Below are 22,141 nucleotides of genomic sequence, written 5' to 3' on the forward strand. Positions count from 1 at the left end.
GATTAATGATCACATCACAATTGTTTGAGGTGATGCAAAAGCAACCACGTATGCAGGTACATTGGTGTCCCCTGTTTATATTATTAAGGGGTGAATTCCTCCTCTTAACATGCACATACAAACATTCGTAAATAAGATATTTCATTCTTCATAATATACATTTTTCTAAGATAACTTTATTTATCTACTAACATGCATACTTCCTTTCATGCACAACTATTTATCCTGCATATCTTTATCATCATGCTTATCATGCATATCATGTACATCATACATATCATGCATTTCATGCAAATTTTGTATATATTTTTCTATCATGCGTATCTTTCATGCCTAATAATATGAAGAATCAATTATAATTTAAATCTAACTGAGCTTGAGCATCCATACAGTCAAACATACATTTTGAAATAAATAAGAATACTAAAATTTAGAAATGTAATTACTCACCTCGATTGTCACGTCAAATTCTCAATCTTCAGTAACTAGCTGGAAGTCATGATAACCTTTATGTTGACCTTAACAACCTTTAGAACATAATATCAACCTTAAGATTCAAGTAAATTACTGTTAATTAAATTATTCTTCTAAAGTTAGCACATATTTATTTTATTTAAAATTGGTAAAGCCGCTCTAAGAATGATTTTCACACGCTCGCATCGAGCTTGCCATCTCGAACAAATAACCTAAAATTTGTAAATATCTCAGATTTTCATAATTTCTTGGCTCATAAAGTGATTTAATCTAAAACATAATTCATTTGTCAAAAAGTACCTTAAACGTCTTCACGAAATAACCCAACCTTTCTGATACTGTCAAATATTCTTCCCTTTTCTCTCTATCACCTTATTCCTCTCCTAACTTCACCAAGTTCTCACTAAAGCCCCTTACAGAAGTTCATAAATCAAGTTCCTTGCTTCCGACACAACCTCGTTTTCGTCAAGACGACCAGAAACGAAAGAGATGTACAATTCTTGACAAATCTCAAAATGGAAGTGTAAGGAATGAAATCAATGTTTGAAATATCATAAAAGAGGGTCTCCCGCTCACCTTTACTTCCTTGGAGCCTTGGATCTCAGCCACTCGCTAGTTCACTCCTGCTACAATGCAGGATCGTGCCTGCTTGCGAGATTCTTCTATCGAGCGACAAGGAGAGGGGAAGGATGAACCGTGAAGGCTCTGCAAAGGATTCCAAACCTTCGATCCAGACCCAGAGCTAATTATCGCCAGATTGAGTCCATAGTGAACAGTGAAGATGTAGGATTAAGATTAATTAAAGTTTAATTATTTAATTAAACTTATATTTTCAAAATTTTATCTCTTACATATTTCATATATAGTGCTTTATATCAAATTGATCGATGTGATGTGTAGAATTTTATAAAATTGACTCAATTGAAATCTAAAGGATGTGAAATGTAGGGTACATTTTAAGTTGTCAAGATTTAAACTGGTTTCTTAAAACTGTTATTACACTAATTTAACACATTATTGGACTCTGGAACTAAAATGACCCCAGGTAAATAGTCGGAAGACTATTTTGGCACTTTACTCCTTATTTTTTTTGACATATATCACAATTAATAGCGTAATCTTATGTTTTAAGATCACTCTATTCTCTTTATGAGCGAACTCCACCTTATAAATAGAATGTACTCTTACCCTTAGACAAGTAGAGGAGAACGACAAATAAAGATCATCAATACTTTTCAACATCATTTTCAAAATTGGCTATAGAAGAAAGAGCAGGATCACCAACCAGTAGGCCGAGTACCAAAATGGAGCAGTATTATTTTTTACCTCGTAGGTTGAGTACAGGAACACTTGCGAGATTCTCAAAATCTCAAAATGTAAGTGCAAGGAATGAAATTAATGTTTGAAAAATCATAAAAGAGGGTTTCCCACTCACCTTTACCTCCTTGGAGCCTTGGGTCTCAGCCACTCGCTAGTTCACTCCTGCTACAATGCAGGATCGTGCCTGCTTGCGAGATTCTTCTATCGAGCGACAAGGAGAGGGGAAGGATGAACCGTGAAGGCTCTGCAAAGGATTCCAAACCTTCGATCCAGACCCAGAGCTAATTATCGCCAGATTGAGTCCATAGTGAACAGTGAAGATGTAGGATTAAGATTAATTAAAGTTTAATTATTTAATTAAACTTATATTTTCAAAATTTTATCTCTTACATATTTCATATATAGTGCTTTATATCAAATTGATCGATGTGATGTGTAGAATTTTATAAAATTGACTCAATTGAAATCTAAAGGATGTGAAATGTAGGGTACATTTTAAGTTGTCAAGATTTAAACTGGTTTCTTAAAACTGTTATTACACTAATTTAACACATTATTGGACTCTGGAACTAAAATGACCCCAGGTAAATAGTCGGAAGACTATTTTGGCACTTTACTCCTTATTTTTTTTGACATATATCACAATTAATAGCGTAATCTTATGTTTTAAGATCACTCTATTCTCTTTATGAGCGAACTCCACCTTATAAATAGAATGTACTCTTACCCTTAGACAAGTAGAGGAGAACGTCAAATAAAGATCATCAATACTTTTCAACATCATTTTCAAAATTAGCTATAGAAGAAAGAGTTGAATCACCAACCAGTAGGTTGAGTACCAGAATGGAGCAATATTATTTTTGACCTCATAGGTTGAGTACAGCCGCCCCCGGCACGCAGCCGAAAAGAGAGATTGTAATAATAACTACATTTTTGGACTTTGGATAGTCGGAAAACTATTTTGGCACTTTACTCCTTATTTTTTTGACACATCACAACCAATAGCGTAATCTTAAGTTTGAAGACCACTCTACTCTCGTTAGGAGCGAACTCCACCTTATAAATAGAATGTACTCTCACACTTAGACAAGTAGAGGAGAACGACAAATAAAGATAATCAATACTTTTCAACATCATTTTCAAAATTGGCTATAGAAGAAAGAACTAAATCACCAACTAGTAGGTCGAGTAGCAGAATGGAGTAGTATTATCTTCGACCTCGTAGTTTATAATCCCGCCCCCACTATATAGATTCTTTCAAATCACTTGTACTTTTCTAAAAAAATGGTTTATAGTAATATTTTGGTTATGCTTGATCATTTCTGATTGATTAAATACTAGATAAAAGAAAATTTTAAAAAACCTGCTGAAGGTCTTCCTCCTTGATACCTGCTTAATTGATTAAATGTATGTATGAATGTCAGTATTTATATATTATCTTTGTCCTTTTTTTGTGCGATTACATGTAAAAGGTTATTTAAAATATCAACGTCCGGGACAAAAATCTGTAACATACTCAGAAAACATAAAACCTACTTGAAGAATATATGAAAAGCTTTAATGATTATAGAAATAAATAATTGAAGTGATCTGACATACAATGTTGCTCGGACAAAAGATTATTTTCGAGCAATTTTCACAAAACTCTTAAGAAGGGAAGCATTGTCATTTCATGAATATGAATAATAACTTGAAAAGACTTACAAAAGCCAACGGAATCCTGATGTGTGATAGAATTAAAAAAGTATCATGTTGACTGATCAACTTGTCTTCAAGATTTCCGATGAAAGGAGATTTTTTGCCCATACTCAAACTCAGTAATGTACATTCTACCAAAATCCATCCCATGAGTACTAAAGCAAGAGCGCTGTAGAAGACAGCTTCATATCTGTAAAACAAATATGTAAAAGAAATATAAAGAATAATCTCAAAATATTCATCTAGAAAAAGTAAAACGAAACAGAATATCAAAGTCATGCAAAAGCAACAAAGAAAAATTACAGCATTATAAATTGAGGAAAACAAAGTACCCGATTGATAAGAGGAGAAAGGTAGGAGCAAAGCCTAAAAATATAGAAGTGAGGCGGGTCAAGAGAGCAGGCTTTGAAAATAATGGAAGAATCATTGATAATCCTGCAAGAGAAAATTTAGCAGATTAAGAAATTTGCAAAATTTAATAAAATCAATGAGAAAAAACAAAACCAAGCAAGAAGAGTAACTGAAAAGTACCAAAATATAGCCATGGAAAGGAAAGCACAACAGGATATGCAGAGAAAAACTAGCACTTGTTAACAACAAAAGCATGAGGGGACCGGTTAAATTTAGGTGGTTGCATCAATATTGTTTAGTAAATGTTGACTTCTTCGAATGAACATGATGACAACGATGGACTGCGGATGTGGGATCATGCAAGAGCAGCTCAACACGTCTAAGAGTGTGTTTAGGAGGGTGATTCGCCAGACCTTTTGTTTAAAAAGCACTTCAACACCAATTTGGTAGAGCGCTTTTTGTGTGTTTTTCAACGATGTGTGGCTTCGGAATGACAACCAGAAATGCACCCTTAGCCCTCCGGTTCGCAGTTATTACTTTGTTCCAAGTATGAAAGTACTAATGAATCCCACTAAAATTCGGCAAATAACTCAATGAGTCCCCGAAAATACCCTTCTTCGGGCTCGTCTCCCTTCATTAGTTCTCGCTGTGGCTTTAGGGAAAAATCTTGATTCTGTCCCCCTTTCCCCTTCCTTCGTCTTCGTTGTTGTAGCTCCTCTCTGTATGTAGTATTCTTCTCCTTTCTTTCTCGATTGTCCTTTGTGGTGGTGGTTCGATATTTTTTTTTTGTTTTACCCTGTTTTCCCTGTTAAGCTTCCCTGTTTACCTGTTGGTGGTTTGGTGATATGGTGCTTGAGGTGATATGCGGCTTTCCCTATTGAGCTTCTCGTTTACCTGTTGGCGGTTTAGTGCTTGAGGTGGTATGCAACTTTTCCTATTAAGTTTCTCGATTTACCTAGTTGTTTTCCTTGTTGAGCCTTTCAGTCTTAATCTTTGTTGGTGATTTGGTGCTTGAGATGGCGCTTTTAGGTTTTCCTCTATGTTGATGGTTTGGTGTTTGAGCAAACCTTTATATATGTGATGTTAAAGATTAGAGTGTTATTTGGCCATAAGAAAAGTAATATGGCTTTAGAGTGTTTTTGATTAACTCTGGTATCAATTGGGATCATAGCTAGTCTAACCCTTATCTCATCCTAAGATTTCTTAGTCCACCACACACAAACCCTCTCCACTCCAAAAATTTTCTTTCCTATCCTCAATACCCTCTTCCAAATTCTAAACCCTAGCAATTCTACCAAAGAGACATGTCGGAACTTACCCAAAAAGAGACAACAAAAAAGCTGTCGGCTACTACTAAGGCTTGGGGAGATTGATGACAGAACCCAGGGAATATTACCCTCAAACATGATCTGAATCCGTTCCATAGAGAAGACATCAGTGAAAAGAAAGACGGACACCGACGCTTTGGAATTCAGTATCAGAGGAAACCGAGAGAAGAGTAAAACATATGGAGGACAAAAAGATTTTGACATCAAAGTAGATCTATCGGAGTTCGATGGAGGTATGAATCCCAACGACTTTATCAAGTGGTTGCAGTCAATTGAGAGAATCTGAGTACGAAGAAGTTTTAGAGGATAAAAGAGGAAAGCTTGCGGCCATCAAACTGAAAAAAGAATGACTCCTTGTGGTGGGAAATTTTGCAGAGAAAGAGAGAGGGCAGTGACAGAGAGAGAGAGAGAGGGCAGTGACAAGATTTCCAAGTGGTAGAAGATGAAAGAGATGTGGAAGAAAAACCTGCCGCCTCATTACGGTTAGGATATGCTTCTAAGACTCCACCACCTATTGCAGCGAAGCCTATTAGTGGAGCAGTTCACGACACAGTTTGACCCATTGTATATAAAGTATAAGTTGGTCGAGCTAAAGGAACATACCATAGTCCGTTATCTGTGAAGTCTGAAGCCCGCTATCAGCAATATTGTACAATTGCAACCCTATTCGTCACTAAGAGATATCCAAACCTTAGCTTTGAAGGTGAAAAGATAGCAAAAAACAAGCAGACATCAACCCTTTTTTTTTCAGAAAACCATCCTATTTAGACAATCACCTGCAGCTGCAGACAACGGTACCTCTGGAAGAGTTGGGAAGACCGGAGAAGAAAGTGATGAGACACATCTGACTGTAAAGAAACTAGAAAAGGAGAGCTCGCCCCGTACAGTGTCTGCCATAAGGTATTTCAGATGTCAGGGCAACGAACGCATAGACTCCAACTACCCACAAGCCAAGTTGTTTCATTCACGGAGTAGGGCTCGTCAAGGAAGTGGAGGAAGAGGAAGAGGAAGCGGAAGAGGATCCAGAGTGGGGAACTTTAGCTCCGCGGGGACAAGGGAGAGATGTTAGTCATACAAGAGTGCTACAGACGGAGTTGGAGAAGGAATATTCATGGCTGAAGCACGGTATTTTTTGCGCCAAGTGTAAGGTGAAGGAGAAAGTTTGCAGTCTGCTTATCGACGGTGAAAGTTGTAAGGATATAGTGTCCACATTAATGGTGAAGAAACTGCGGTTAGCCACACAGAAGCATCCTCAGCCTCACTCTCTTACCTGGTTGAAAAGGGGATACGAAATACACGTGGATCAATAACACTTGGTTGAGTTTTCTATCAGAGATCAGTTACAGGAGCAAGTGTGATGGGACGTAGTCCCTATGAAAGCTAGTCATATTCTGTTGGGAAGGCCATGACAGTTCGACCGCAAGACCCAACATGACAAATTAAAGAATACTTATTCATTCAAAAAAGATGGGAGATACATCATGCTTTTACCAGTCAAGGAGGCGAGAGTAGACATCACAGAGACAGTAGTCCCAAGATTCACCTTCATGCAATCAGTTCGAGAAGCTTCAGTGGCCATGCCTTTTGTCTTATTAGAGGGATTTGGGGAGAAGGTTGAGATCCCCGTACCTGTACAACCACTGCTATGTGCCTTCCAGAACGTGATGATCGACATTCTTCCAGAGGAATTATCGCCATTGAGAGACATTTAACACGCCATAGATCTCATACTCAAATTAGTGTTGTCGAATCGACCTACCTACAAAATGAGGCCTGAAGAGTACGAGGAGTTATAGTGCAAGTACATGATCTCGTCGCTAGAGGTTTGGTCAGAGAGAGCATAAGTTCGTGTGTTGCCCCCACTCTGATGGTACCCAAGAAGAAGAACCGTGGAGAATGTACATTAACAGTAGGGCCATCAACAACATTATAATGAAATATTGGTTCTCCATGCTTCATCAAGACTATCTCTTGGATTAGTTGCACGAAGTCAATGTCTTTTCGAAAATCGACTTACGTAGCTATAGCACCAGATCTAGATGAGGTCAGAGGATGAGTGGAAGACTGTTTTCAAGATCCGAGATGGATTATGAGTGGACAGTCATGCCTTTTGGATTATCTAACGCACCTAATGTGTTCATGAGGTTGATAAATCAATTTTTCTGAGCTCATATCATAAGATTCATAGTGGTGTATTTTGATGATATTCCGGTATACAACCGATCTAAGGAGGAGCACTTGCAGCACCTGAGAATAATATTCAAAATTTTACAATCAAACAGGCTATATGCCCATCCAAAAAAGTGCTACATCCTGACAACACTAACATGTTTTTTGGGGTATATTGTGTTTACTGCATGTTTAGATGAATACTGCAAAAATCAAGTCCATTGTGGGTCGAAATGCACCTCGGTCTTTCACAGAGCTTACATAGTTTTTAAAGCTAGCATCATTCAGCACTATCACAACCCCTCTGAACAAAATCTAGAAAAAGGGAAATTCTAGTGGGCAGATGAAGCTTAGGTCAATTTACACTGGAGGAGAATGTGACTCAGAAACCAATTCTGGCATTATTCGACTTCACTCAGTTGTTCGACCTAGGGAAGCCAACCCATAACATTCTTCAATGAGAAGTTGAACGAGTCCATAAGGAAATAGTCAACATACAACAAGGAGTTCTATGTGTTTGTGAGAACTCTTAATCAATGGAGTCACTACATACTGACGAACGAGTTCACCCTTTCACGGATCATGAGGCTTTAAAATTCTTGAAGAGATAGAGTAAACTAAAGGGCAACCAGGCAGCTTCGATGATGTTCTTAGCGTCGTTCCAGTTCATATTTAAGCACAAAACGGTGAACATAGATGCAATGAACCACCATCACTTATCAATCACTTCAATGCATATACGAGTCGTAAGCTTTGAGGTAATAAAGAAGCTATACGAGATAGACGAAGATTTCAGAGGGATCTGGAAGAAGTGTAGGAGAAGTCTACTGAGCGATACCACAGAACTGATGGCTACTTGTTCTACCAGAATAAGTTATGTATTTCTAGATATTCTCTTAGGAATTCTATCATTTAGAAAAGCCACAATGGAGGCTTGGCAAGACACTTTGGCAGGGAAAAGACTCGCATTTGTGAGATAACACTTAATTTGACATCGATTGACGAGAGATGTGGTGCGGCATGTCAGACAGTGCTAGAGTCATGTGGCCAATACCGGGGGACAAAATGAAGAATTATACACCCCATTACTAATATTAGAGGCATTGTGGGTGGATGTTAGCATAGATTTTGTGGTGGGTCTCCCGAGGACACGGTAGAACAAGAATTTTGTGATATTTGTGGTAGATCTATTCTCGAATATGACACATTTCGGACCCTGCCACCGGACGTGGATGCATCATGTCTCCAACTTATACTTCAGGAAGATTGTGAGACAACACGAGATATCCGGGCCATTACTGATAAAGATGTCAAGTTTCTGAGTCACTTCTGGAGAACCCTATGGAGGAAGCTAGACATTAAGCTTCAATTTAGCTCAATAGCTCACCCCCAGACGAAGGATTCTAAGATATGGCGCATTTCGTACCATGCCACCGGATCATGGATGCATCAAATGTTTCCAACTTATACTTCAGAGACTGCACGAGATACACATGCCATTACCTTTGACAGGGATGTCAAGTTTCTGAGTCACTTCTGGAGGACCCTATGAGGGAAGCTTCAATTCAGTTCAACAACTTACCCACAAACAGAGGTAGTGAACAAAAGCCTAGAGAACCTTCAGAGGTGCTTTGCGGGAAAGATTATTAAATAGTGGGATTTGAATCTGGCTCAAGCCAAGTTTTTTTATAGTAGATTCGTGAGTCAAACTAAGGGACACTTGACTTGACATGTTACCACTTCTGCTGACATCAAAGATTAGTGAGGATGCTGAGAATTGGGTGAAAGAGATTCAGAAGCTTCACGAGGAGGAAGAAAGGAGATCATTAGGCAGAACTGCAAGTACCAAGCACAAGCAAATAAAATTAGGAAAAGGGTAACTTTTCAAGATGAAGATCTGGTGTGGACTCGGTTGAAAAAAGAAAAATTTTTAAGTGTGAGCTTGTAGCAAACTCAAACCCATAACAAAAGGACATTTCAGGATTCTCAAGAAATTGGACAACAATGCCAATACAACTGACTAGCCATGAGACTACAATATCTCGGCTATCTTCAACGTGGCAGAACTGACCTACCAACGAGTCTTTTAAGGCAGTTCGGAAGGCAGACATTCTTCTGGTGCCCCTAATAGGGGTTGACACAGATAAACCACCAAATTTTTGGGTGTTCCGGACTAAAAAATAATTCGAAATCAGTTTTTGAACTTATAAAATAATGTAAAATGCGAATCATCTGAATTTAAATAATTAGGAAATTTGAGTTTTTAAAATTTAGAATCCTAGGATTCAAAAATATCTAGGATCTTTGTTTTAAAATTTCAAGATCTTAAGGTTTCAAAAAATATTTAAAATTTTGGGCTTTTGAAACTTAGGCTCCAAGGGTCATAAAGAAAGTTAGGAATTTCGGGCTTTCAAACTTAGGCTCACAAAATTCAAAAATAATTCAAATCTAGGGATTTTGAAATTTGAAAATATCGTCACCGGATTCGTAATAAAACCTACAAGCGAACATAAGGCAGACGTTAAAAAGCTAAAAGAAAAAGAAGTTTTACATGTGTTCCAAAAGCCCTAATATCCACAAAATTTCAGAAAGGTTTGGGTAATTTCATGACAAGTCTTGAGATAGTGTTTTGATTTGAGTGTAGATATCACAAGTCTAGTAAATTTAATCATAAATGTCTAAATCATAAAGATAAGAATTTATAATTCCAAATCAACTGGTTCGACTATCTTCCTTACAAGGACAGGAGTCGACATAGCTTATATCTTAAAAAAAAAAAAAACTAAACTAACAAACTCAAATGCCCTCCAAATATAAAAGTTTAAATGTTTAAATTCCCGATAATGATCGTTTTGATTATAAAACTCAAGTAAAATTAGTCACTTAAAAACTTAAAAGCAAATCTCATCCACCCTCGACAACAGTTTGTTGAGGATGACAGATTTTTTTATTAACTTCAGCTTGTAAAAAGAGCTAATATTACATCAAGTGTATCATTATATTCACTCAAAGTAATTTCACGCCAGTAAAGGCGTGGTCTGAATCCTCTATCCCCAAGGTTTAGCCCCAAAATGACACCACAAAATGTTACAATCAGAGCTCTCTAACCGGTTGGTTGCCACAAAATGATACTATTATATTACGGTCACAAATGCAACATGTATGATCTCCAACGATTTTTTACCCTTTGAGTTGTGAACTATAAGGATATAATTGATTGACAAAAATACATATATTGGTCAATGTCAACTTAATTTTATCTTGTTAGAGACATCCACCCCAAATTTACAAGGTTCCCTTGGACGACACAACCCATGGGATGATAAGGATCCTTCATTTAGGTCGGGTTGACTACCTCCGCAGACTAAGCCAGGGACCATGACCACCCGGGATGACAGAACCATGGGATCTTCACTGGGTTCGTCATTATTTCCCCCACCATTTGCTTTTAACTTATAATGATAAATTTTGCAACTTATGATGTATGTCTGCATAAATTTTACAACCTATGATGTATGTCTGTTGCAATTATATGTTAAATATTCAACTCTAAAATGACTAGTCTTAATCGAAAATGCTCTCCTTTTAGGAAGCCTCAAAAACAAGATCATAAAGTCCTCGCAATATGAATGTGAAATCTTTGGGTAGTGTCTTAACTATAAATCAATCTGCCTTCTGAAAATTCACCCTTAAAGCTCTCAACACAACAATAACACAAAAAGCAGAGTCCGGTGCAATAGAAATTTTCAGAGTCTGCAGTTGTCCCTTCTAACGTGGCACCAAATGATCATATTCATCCCAAAGAATGCATATATAAATTGCATCAAACTACAAGACCTCCAAATAACTATTTATAAAGTATGCCTCTCCCCATTCTTGGGAAAAGCTCGAGGTTCATTCTACAACTTCAACCATGCCTCGTGTTAAAACGTCCGTAAGCTGTCCAAGGCTTGCATGCATTGTTGCTTCAACCTACAAGACCTCCAAGTAACAACTTATAAATTATGCCTCTGACTCCCATCTTTAAGAAAGCATGAGATTCATTTTGAAAAATCAACTATATCACCCAAGTCAACAAGTCTCTAAGCTATCATAAGATATGAGATATACTATGCCTTCAAACCAATGTAACCAAGTTGATGTGTCTAGCTAACATTACGACATACTATACCTCTAAACGGCATCTTGTCAAGCTCTTATGCTTGTAATCCTCTTAGAAAATCTGATATTGTCAAACCACGTATGAATCAAGGGTTGTCTCAGATGAGGGAATGTAGGGCTTCTAAAAAAGCACTTAACAGCCTCTAACCAAGGCTCCTTGGCTTTTTGTTCTAGGGTCCACTCAATAAAATCCTTCATGATGAACGAAAGTTACCACCATCTCCACATGCCTCCTAATAGCTCAAGCACAAATAAACAAATTAACATGAGACTCATGAATTGTTAACTGAATAAAAGAGAGAGAATTTTACTTACATACCACACAATTTTTATGAATTTACGTATCAAACATCTAAATTTCTGTTATTTACATATGCAAGTGTCGTAATCACATCCCAACATACACATGAAAAGAAGTATTTTACTTTTTAGAAATTAGTATTAGTAGTATTTTTATGTGATGTTAAGGATTTGAGTATTATATGCATAAACATTAAATTTTAGATGTTAGACATGCAAAAACAAAAAAATTGTGTGGTATGTATGTAAATCCACAAGAAGTAAAGCTATGCAACTACCATAAGACTTATATCATTACATTGATTAAAGCCTAGTGATTTCCTTACATGAGATCTCACGCATGCTTGGGAGGGTTAACTAACCAAAGGAGCATTTGCACATGAGGTCCCAAAAAAACAAAAGACTGTTGTTGGTGAAGCTATAAGAAAATAAAATTTTAATCTACTTACTAAAAGATCTAGATGTGTCTCACCAAAGCACTTCTCCAAAAACCCAAAGGAATTTGAGCTATCCAACTCACCCACTAAATATACCAATTTGCCCCACAGAAATTTCAATAGAAAACATATACTCTTTTAAACAAACATGGCATAAAAACAAAGAAACCAAAGATCATTTTGGCTAACTTGCATGTAAAAGCAATGTTAAGAGGCTAAGAATCAAAATATGCTATAAAATGTTGATGTATAATATCAGACTAATTATACCACTCCTTTTAGCTTCATTCTTTCCGTCTAGTTTTATTCGTTCCGCTTAGTTTTATTCTTTCCGTCAAAACTTTACAGAAGATTTCATATTATCTTAAATTAATATCACAAATAGATTTACTGCAGCCATTCCAAATGAAACAATAACAATTCAATCTTTCTACAGGCACCAAAGTAAGAACCATACAATTGGGTTTAACGATAATAACCTCTATAGATTAATAAATTAAAGACTACCTATTTTAGTAGAGATTTACAAAACATACAAAAGAGCAGAATAAAGACGCAAAACACAATATTAGTGTGCCAGAAGCAAATGGCAAAGTGTTGAGGGATAAAAAAACAGAGGGAAAATTTACATACGTATCACAATTTTTATGTATTTAATCTCAACACCTTCATATTAAGATGCATAGCACATTGGTGATTTAAACCTATGCAAAAAAAGGGATATAATAGTGCTATTTTTTATGTGATATTAAAGATGTGGGTACTATGAGTGTAAATATAAAAGTTTAGGTGTGCGATAATTAAATAAATAAGAATTATGTACCATGTATGTAAATGCCTCAAAAACAAAATATATACCACATATCATAATGCGGTACTAATGCTACAAATAACAAAAACTAAACACTTTTAGCAGACAGTAAACGCTAAAGAGCAGATACAAAAACGGAGATCAGAAAATCACCAGCAATTAACCAATTAACAAACTGGTGTATCGCAAGCAGCTCTCTTTTCTCAGCTCTATGGCTGGTGGATAATATCACCATCACGGAAGATAACCCAACTAAAAGGACCTAATAGAATAATAAGTAAAGAAAAAATATTACTTGGCTATCCAGATAACAAAAAGTATGCTTGGATTTCAAGGGAAGTTTATGAATTGTGTACCTGAGCATAGAATAGAACTGGAAATCTCAACTTATGTCTATCAGACTGAGCAATTAGTTGCTTAAAATTGTCGCCTTCACTTTTTGCTTCAAACAAAATTGAAGACAGTGCCACAAGGATAATAAAAGCTCCACTAGCGACGCTACATTATGAAGTTGATTAAATGAATTTCATTAATGTACCCATCAAACAATAGAAAAACAATAGAAACAGCTGCAAAAAATACAGAACAACGAATATATGATGCAAAATACGACCATTTTTTTCAAGATAGATGTCAGAAGATGCATACCAACCAATGTCTAAAGAAAATCTAAGATGTTCAACAAAAAAATACTAATTACTTGAAGCTTGTAGGAGATCTATGATACCGAAGTTAACCTGAACAGTGATAGGAAAACAATATTAGCCAAATATTTATCGTTGAATTCAAAATTAGATTACAACTAAAGCATTCGGAAATAGAAAATGACAAAAGATACACCACAACTCAAACTAGGGCGCAGGTTGGGAATGGTGGTGCTGAATTTTAAGAGGGAAGCAATAGGTATGGAGGAATTGTTGGTCAAAAATCCACAAGCTGGCGGTTGGTTGGAAGGTAGATGGTGGAGAAAAAGCTGTGAAAGTGGCTGCAGAAATAGTTGTGATAAGACGACAAAAGTCTAAAAGGGGCGGTAGCGAGAGGTAAGAGATTGGAAGCAGTCGGTAGCAATGTGGTAGGTGGTAGGGAGGTGTCAGCAGTAGGGTAGATGGAGGAAAAAAATGACAGCAAAGTGGGAGGCGGTTGAGTGGAAGGTCGTAGGAAAACAGCAAATGGAAGATTTTTTGTGGCTGCAACAAATACAGCAGCGACGACATAGGGGAGTCGAGGATCTTCTGATTTTCAATAAAATCAGAAAATGGAAGGAGGTCACAGGAAAACAGCGAATGCCCTAGGTTTCGATCATCTTCCCTGTCCTCGTCTCCCTCTCCCCTGCATCTCGTGCCCTAGTTTTCGATTGGAGTTCTCATTCTCTCCTCCGCGATCCAACATCGCTGTGCTCTGTAAGTATTTGACAACCGAGGTCCTCTCTTCCCAGCTCTGCATCGATATATAAGTATCTCCTCGATGACATTTTTTTTGTGATATGCACATGTGGCACTGGACAGTGGTCCGACGGGGGTTAAAGGAAACCAAGAACTCATCTTTTTACAAGGTCTACTGTCTGCATGTTGTGAATGACTCGTTGGATGGTTAGTTGCTTCTCTCAGGCCTCACACCTGCTATTTTTAACATTTTATATCTAGTATATTTTTTTCTGTATATTTTTGGATTTGAAAATTTTCAGAGATTACTTTTTCTTTAGTTTATATTTGAGTTTTTTATTATTTTTTTTATGGGATTTTTTTTTTTGTACTCCCGCCTGCTATTTTTCTTTTGATCAGATTTTCATTTTTTTATGCAATATTGTTTCTTATTTTCAATTTTAACATTTTTTATTTCATCTAATTTTATGACTAACATGCTATCTCTTGAATAATTGTAATCAGATGAGCTTCAGGATTTCAGAGCACTCCGTGCGGTGCTATGCTGTTGCGGACCGCCATCTTTGTTACTCATGTCACGTTGGCAACATAGCTACAGACGTCATCTCTACAGGAGCCCGCAGTGGGCAGACGGACCGGACGGCTGTAAGTTCTTCAGATGGACAGGCAATCCCTCTGATTGTACATTATCCCAATCAAACAACGTTGCTCAGGATTCGACGGTATCTCAATCAGAGAACGTCGCTCAAGGTTCGACGGTATCCCAACCGGACAATGTTGCTCGGGATTCTACGGTGTCTCAACAGAGCAACGTTCCTCGTGACGTGCTTCTACATTTTAAAATGAATATTATCATTCTTTTGCTTGTAATTTTAACATATTATTACTTTTTTTTTTAGATTTCCTGATATTCACTATTAACTAAGGTGTATATCATTTTTTGTACTGCTATAAAGGGGTTTTATTAGTTCTGAGATATCTTATGTGTAGCCATTGCATTTTTGTTGCAAATAGCATAACAATTGCATGTCAGAATGGTCATTTCTCCAAAAAACTGCAAATCAGTCGTTTTCCAAACGCACAAACCAAACAGCTTAATAGCTTATCCAAAATTATCTAAAATTAGCTATTTTCCAAACACACAAACCAAACAACCATCCAGCTTATCAGGATAAGCTGTTTATCAGCAGGTTATCAGGATAAGCTAAATAAGCTACAGCTGCCCCAAACAGACCCTAAGTAGTATAGCTTAATATGTTGTTCCCCTTATCCAACTAAGTGGGGTTGGCCATATGAAACCTTTTTCTCTATTTTGTCCTATTGAGTGTCATATTTTCATTTAATTCTAATAAATTTAGATGATTTTTTAAACATGTCCAAGTCTTTTTAGGTCTACCTCTACCATTCTTAACATAAGTCAAATCTAATACATCAACTCTTCTAGTTGGATCCTCATATGGTCGACGTTTAATGTGACCAAACCATCTAAGACGACTCGCTCTAATATTGTCAGCCACTAGACTTACACCAACCCTTTCACGTATACATTCCTTTTGCATTTTGTCTCTAAATGAAATAAAGTCGCTCATCCACCCAAGCATTCTCATCTCAAAAACACTTAATTTTATGTTTCTCTTTTACAGGCCAACACTCTACACCATAAAGAATTGCAGGTCTCACCACCAACACATAAAATTTTCCTTTAGTTCTAAGTGGATATTTTCTATCACACAATAGGTCTGAAGCATTCCTCCATAATATCATAATTTAATAAAGACCAAAGGGAAAATAAATATTATTACTAAATTCAAAGTTTAAAATTACTACAAACAACAAGAAAATCTAAAATTGCAACAAAAAAATAACGCAACACTAGAACTAGAGTTTGATCTTAATAGCAGGTGAGGGGACGCAACAAGCCGGAGTAGTATGTTGTAGTTTCATGGCGTTGGATAACAAAAAGAATAGCAGGAAACTGTTAGTTTTTGAGTTGGATGGTAGTAGCGATTTTCTTTTTCTTCGGTGGCGGAGGGGGGTGGGGTGTGCAGAATAATTGTTATTTTTTTAGTAGTGGCAACAAAGGGAAAAACGGCGATAGTGAAGGAAATCGATGCAGAAAAGAGTAGGGAAGGATAGTAGGTTATACACATCACCTCATTAACAAGATACAACCTGAGCACCACTCAGAACCCTTGGATACATATCTAGAATGGATAAAGAGAGTCTGCATCTCTACAAACTCAAAATAATCAAAAACTAAACCCAAAACATAAAAGAAACACTTAAATAGACCCACTAATATTAGAAGTGGGCCTCACTCCAATTGGGCAGCAATCATAAGCCAAGGAGGGTTGACTGATACTCCCTCAACCTAGGTCAAACCGGTCCAAGATGTCACATAGCCCCGTGTCAATCTATCCAGATTCATAGAGCTTCAACCTCAGCTATCAAAGCTTTTGACTCCACATGATATTGCATCAGGTCGGTCACGTTGAAGGTGATGGAGCTCTCGTAATCTCGCGGGATTGGAGGGCCTTCGACCGCTTATCTAGAAGCGCCTATATTCCACAATCAGATGCATTGTCTCACAAACCATCTAAGAAGATTTCCCAAATTGTGAGTAACCATCTCTATTTGTCCAACTATCTGTGAGTACATTGATGAGCTGAACTGAAACTTCGCACCAAGCGTACTCCACAGAGTGTTCTAAAAGTAGCTTAAGATTGGCTCATTACTCTCTGAAGTGAAGACAAGTTGAGCCTCCCCTAATAGTGGCAGGCCTCGTTGTAAATTGTCGATTAAGATATATTGAAACTCTCTTCTTAGTGATTGTCTTACTTTCGATATCGACTCTTCTGTCCCAGTGCCCTCTAAAATCACCAAAATTGATCCCATTGGCACCTCTCTCATGGCAGAGCATCTATAGCCTCGAACTCTGCAGAAGGTATAGGAATTATGTGATTTCCATTCTTGATAAATGATTAAGTGTCCTTGAACCCATCATGCTAAATCTTGTGATCAAACTGTCATGATTTCCCCAACATAATGTGACAGTTGTCAATGGGTACAACATCACTCTACACCTAGTCATGCAACTAATGCTCAATAGAAAACTCTCTGAGGAATCTCCTATCAATGCAAACCCTATTTCCCTCATTCAAGTAAGTCAGGGAACATGGATTGGAATGTCTCTGAGTATTGAGACTCAACTTGTACACCAGTTGTGTAGACATCACATTCTCATTACTACCTCCATTGATGAAAAGGTTGCACAGATTTTTTGTCACAGTGAAATGGGTATAAAAAATATTATGGTGAAACTACTGCCGCTCGATCGTAGCCTTAGTCTAAAGCACCTATCGAACCACAAGCATCGTGCCCCATTAGTTGGAAGCTATTGGAAGCTAATCTCCTGCACATCCTCAATGTTGGGAGATCTTCACTTCCAAAGATTATGGAAAAAAAAAACCACTTCAAGGAATCCAAAACAAAATAATTGAATAGAGAAACACAAACAAGAAATCCCAGAAAAAAGAACACAAAGATTTAATGTGAAAAAACTCGAGAACGAGAAAGTCACAGAGCCACACCACACCAAGAAATTCATTATGAAATGAGGAGAAATGTACATAATACAAGGAGAGCCCTTAGTTTAATATATATTGATGTATATAGTCAAATTAGAGCAATAGTCTAAAAATTACAAATCTACAAAAAGAAGAAACCAGATGATTGTTTGAGGTACTAGAGTGCATTAGGTGGCATGTACTTTATCATATATCTTTTAGAAAAACAATTCGAAAATGGAGATAAAAGATTATGATCAAATGCTAAGCCATAAATGATGGAATGATCAAAGATTATAAAGGGGGTTTGTTGTGTCCTATAAGTGTACACATGCAGTGGAGTGGAAGAAAGTGGCGTGAAACGTCTTCTTTTCCTGGATCGGTTTTGTCCAGGGCTTTTGAGGGCTAGCCGACCCTCTAGTCTTGGGATTGATGCCTCCTTTTAAGATGAGGCACAGTCCTACTTATCTAGGAATATATATTTACTTTTGTTGGTGTTTAGGATTTAATTTTTTTGTGATTTGCTTTAGGACAGCCGTTGGCATCTCTTTTTCCCTTTCTAGTTTTGTATCCTAGGATTCCAAGTGGTGCTCCAACTATATCTTGGTTTCCAGGTGGTGTGTATCCCCTTTCACCCTTCCCCCACTCTCTCCCGCATCGATTCCCTTCACCCTCGCCGCTTTCACCTTGCTGCCATCCTGTCTAACCCCTTCCTCCTTATTGCCGCCACCCAGAACAGCTCTCATACGACTATTTCTAGCTTGCTAGTTGTTCCCCCTGTCACCACTAAGATGGCCAAACCCTGACCAGCACCACCAACACCCTAGATCTAACCCAAGTTCTATTGATGGGTGGTTGTTTTGTTGACATTTTAGGTTTTCCTTGAGTGTTTGTTAAATTCCGGTATCAGAAAGTACTGGAGCAAGAGATGGAAATGGAATATTGGAAAAAAATTTGTCTAGGGGAGGGGATAGAAAAATGGCGAGAGGAGTTTCATGAAAGGTAACATATGCGAAAATATAATGGTCATTGTTTGATGGATCATAATAAATGACAACTTTTTGAGTTTATTGATGACCCAAAAAGATACAATAAATACAAATAATAGTACGAATATAAAATTTATCCTATTCGGAAAAAAAAGTAGATGAAAAACAAACATATCCAAAGATTTGAGGAGTCAAACAGATATATATAGTTTTCTAAGAAAAAAGAAGAGAAAATGGCCCATTGAAACTACTTATGGATATGCGTAGTAGGATGTTAGAATGATATCTCCAAAATATTGTAAAATGTTCATGTAAAAATGTGAAGGGCGGGCAACATTCAGAAGATGTCGGTATTTGTGCTCAATCACACTATTTTTTGATAGGTATGAGAGCAGTATAATTAATGAATAATATCATTTTTAGCATACAAACAGAAAGAAAAGTAGATTGCATATATTCCAATGCATTATCAAAATGAAAAACTTTTAAAAGAAATTGTAAATTAAATATTTGTTTCCTGGTAAAGATTTTTTAAGACATTAACGACTTCGAACAAGCATTTTAACAAGCATATCCAAGAAACTCTAGTGTGGTCAACATAAAAAAAGATAAAGTATTGAAACCCCACACAAGTTAATACAATACTTAGACACCATATGTTTGAATATACTAAAAGAAAGGGAGCCTGACTAATAGGAAATGTTAAAACATTAAAAGAAAATTGGTGGTTATCATACTCACAGGCGTCATATTAATACTACACATAGAGTGAGGATATGAGTGAACCCCCATAAATAGTGAGAAGGACAATAATACAACTGATAATGAGTGATAATGTGAAAAGAGAAGTGGACATAGTATTCAAGAGATAGTTGGTACCTCCAATTTAAACACTACCACCAATCTCTTTGTGATGAGTTCTAAAAGACATTGAGAGGGAATAAATTTTGGTACCTCCAATTTAAACACTACCACCAATCTCTTTGTGATGAGTTCTAAAAGACATTGAGGGGGAATAAATTTGCAAAGCAGTTACCAAAAACATATATGAACCTTCATTTTGATAGAGGCAAGAGGAACCAAAATCTAAAATCAGCATCAAACAAACAATTACTTGGTAGATGGTTTGAATTGAACCACTGAAGAAGTAGAAACATTTCAGGCATGCAACTTCTCGGGGAAAAAAAAGACAAAATATTCATTAGATGAAGAGGAAGATAATTACACTAAGTGGGTATTCTCAGGAATTTCTGCTGGCATTAGAGTAAATATAGATAAAAAACAACAGGCCACCAAAACATATGCTGCCATAAGAAATCTCTGTGGAGCAAATTTAACCATAAAAATTGCAGTAAAAACTCCCACAAACAGAAAGCACCAAGTATACAGCTTCCTCTCGAAGAAGCTAGTCACCTATAACAAATACAATTATAAACTTTAAACTTCCATGATATAAACTCATACTTTCAAATAACTAAACTAAACAAAAGTTGGCATTTAAAAAACCTCACCAGGAGCTCAAGAATAAAGAAAGTAAGAGCAAAAGTCGCTAGCAGATTTAAATTTGATTTTAAAGGTCTCTTGCTGAGTAGTTTCCATATCACTTTCAATAGATTAACTTTACTAAAAATTCGTGTCCACAAAAAAACTGTCATTGCAGCATAAGCATGATAAAGCATAGGAGATTTCTCCACAAGGAGTATAACAGAAATCAATCCCATTAATAGGCTTCCAGCAACATAAACCTGCAAGAAGAAAGAATATTACAAAGGCAGAATTTTACACAATTGTGAAAGGAAAATAAATATGCAGAATGCTACCAAATATCCAAAGTAAATGCCAAACAGCAATTCAAAAACATATTGAAAGTGCAATGTACACACTGAGAAGAACCTTCGATGATTAGATACGCATATATAAATAGATAAATAAATAGATAAATGGAGAGATTGTATCATATGTAAACTGGCACTTGCTTCATTACATTCTCACTTCAACGCTGATAAAAAAACTGGTACGAATTGCAATCATTTACTTTCTGTCCAATAGTCTAAACCAAAAAAAAGCAAGGCAGCAGTGAGACCAATATAGTACATGTAAAAATCTAAATATTTGGAACAAGGCTAATGATGATAATTATAAGAAGCATGAAAATTTAACAAGAACTTTCTTTTCACTAGTCATGTAAGCATAATCCAATTAAGTCTCAACAAACTTATTCACCATTCCAGTCATGCTACTATCCAAACCAGTTAAACAAAAGTAAACATATACCAGGTTTAAGTTCAAATGAATTAGCAACTATAGTATATTTTTGAATACTACAATGAAGTTCATCTATAATAGGGTTCATATAATCTCGTAAGGGTCTATATTCTTGATGAATTTTAGCATTTCGAACATTTTGGTTTGCCATTTCAGAAAATTTTTTTATATTTTTCAAAATTTTTAATTTTTTTGGTTTTTCTAATTTTTTAACAGTTCTCTCTAATTCAGAATTGTAAGGTAGTAGTCCTTCAGAACCTGAACTATGCATACACCAACATAAAATAAAATACTACAATAAGATATTCCTATAATAACTTTTAAAGTTTAAATAAGGCTTTCTAAAATAGAAATTTTGCTTTCAATAAATTTTTGAAATTTTCCCCGGCAACGCCGCTAAAAACTTGATCCTGACTGTTTATATGCAACAGTATAACAATGTCTTTGATAATATTTTTCACATATGTTTCCTTACTTTGCGACAGAACCAAAAACTTGATCCTTGAGAAAATAAGAATTTAACTTTTTAATTTATATATTTATATATATATTAGTTAACTGTTTTTTTTTTCTTTCCTCTTTAATCCCTAGCCGTCTCCCCTGCGCTCGAGCTTTGTCTCCCGCAGCTCTCCCGTTCGCGCGTCTGGCCCTTTCTCTTTCTCGATCTCGAGCCGTGCGAGCTCTTCCTTCTCCACGCGAGGGAAGCGTTGACCTCGTCTGTCCTTCCCTGTTCTCCATCTGCCCGCGGCCTTCCTTCCCGATGCCGCGCGAGTCCCTCGAGCCGTGGGTTTTCTTCTCTCGACAACTTGACTCTGGGAGGCTTGTTCCCTGGTACACTAGAGTGGCATTCTTCTTCTCCTCTTCCCGATACTTCTCTCTTTGCCACTGGC

General features: G+C 36.7%; 1 protein-coding gene across 2 annotated transcripts in view; it reads right to left on the reverse strand.

The window, feature by feature from the left end:
- LOC110029559 (GPI ethanolamine phosphate transferase 1) overlaps positions 1–22,141 on the reverse strand; it is a 97,185-nt gene that overhangs the window by 23,691 nt on the left and 51,353 nt on the right. For both annotated transcript variants that reach the window (XM_020731904.1, XM_020731905.1), the window contains exons 9-14: positions 20,498–20,731; positions 20,212–20,399; positions 13,406–13,547; positions 13,203–13,311; positions 3,825–3,927; positions 3,499–3,682 (exon numbers count right to left, since the gene is read on the reverse strand). In XM_020731904.1, the coding sequence (XP_020587563.1) occupies positions 3,499–3,682; positions 3,825–3,927; positions 13,203–13,311; positions 13,406–13,547; positions 20,212–20,399; positions 20,498–20,731 (960 nt within the window). The remainder of the gene's footprint in view (positions 1–3,498; positions 3,683–3,824; positions 3,928–13,202; positions 13,312–13,405; positions 13,548–20,211; positions 20,400–20,497; positions 20,732–22,141) is intronic.

This window comes from Phalaenopsis equestris, unplaced genomic scaffold (genome assembly GCF_001263595.1).
Source record: "Phalaenopsis equestris unplaced genomic scaffold, ASM126359v1 Scaffold000595, whole genome shotgun sequence".
In the NCBI taxonomy this organism is placed as follows: Eukaryota; Viridiplantae; Streptophyta; class Magnoliopsida; order Asparagales; family Orchidaceae; genus Phalaenopsis; species Phalaenopsis equestris.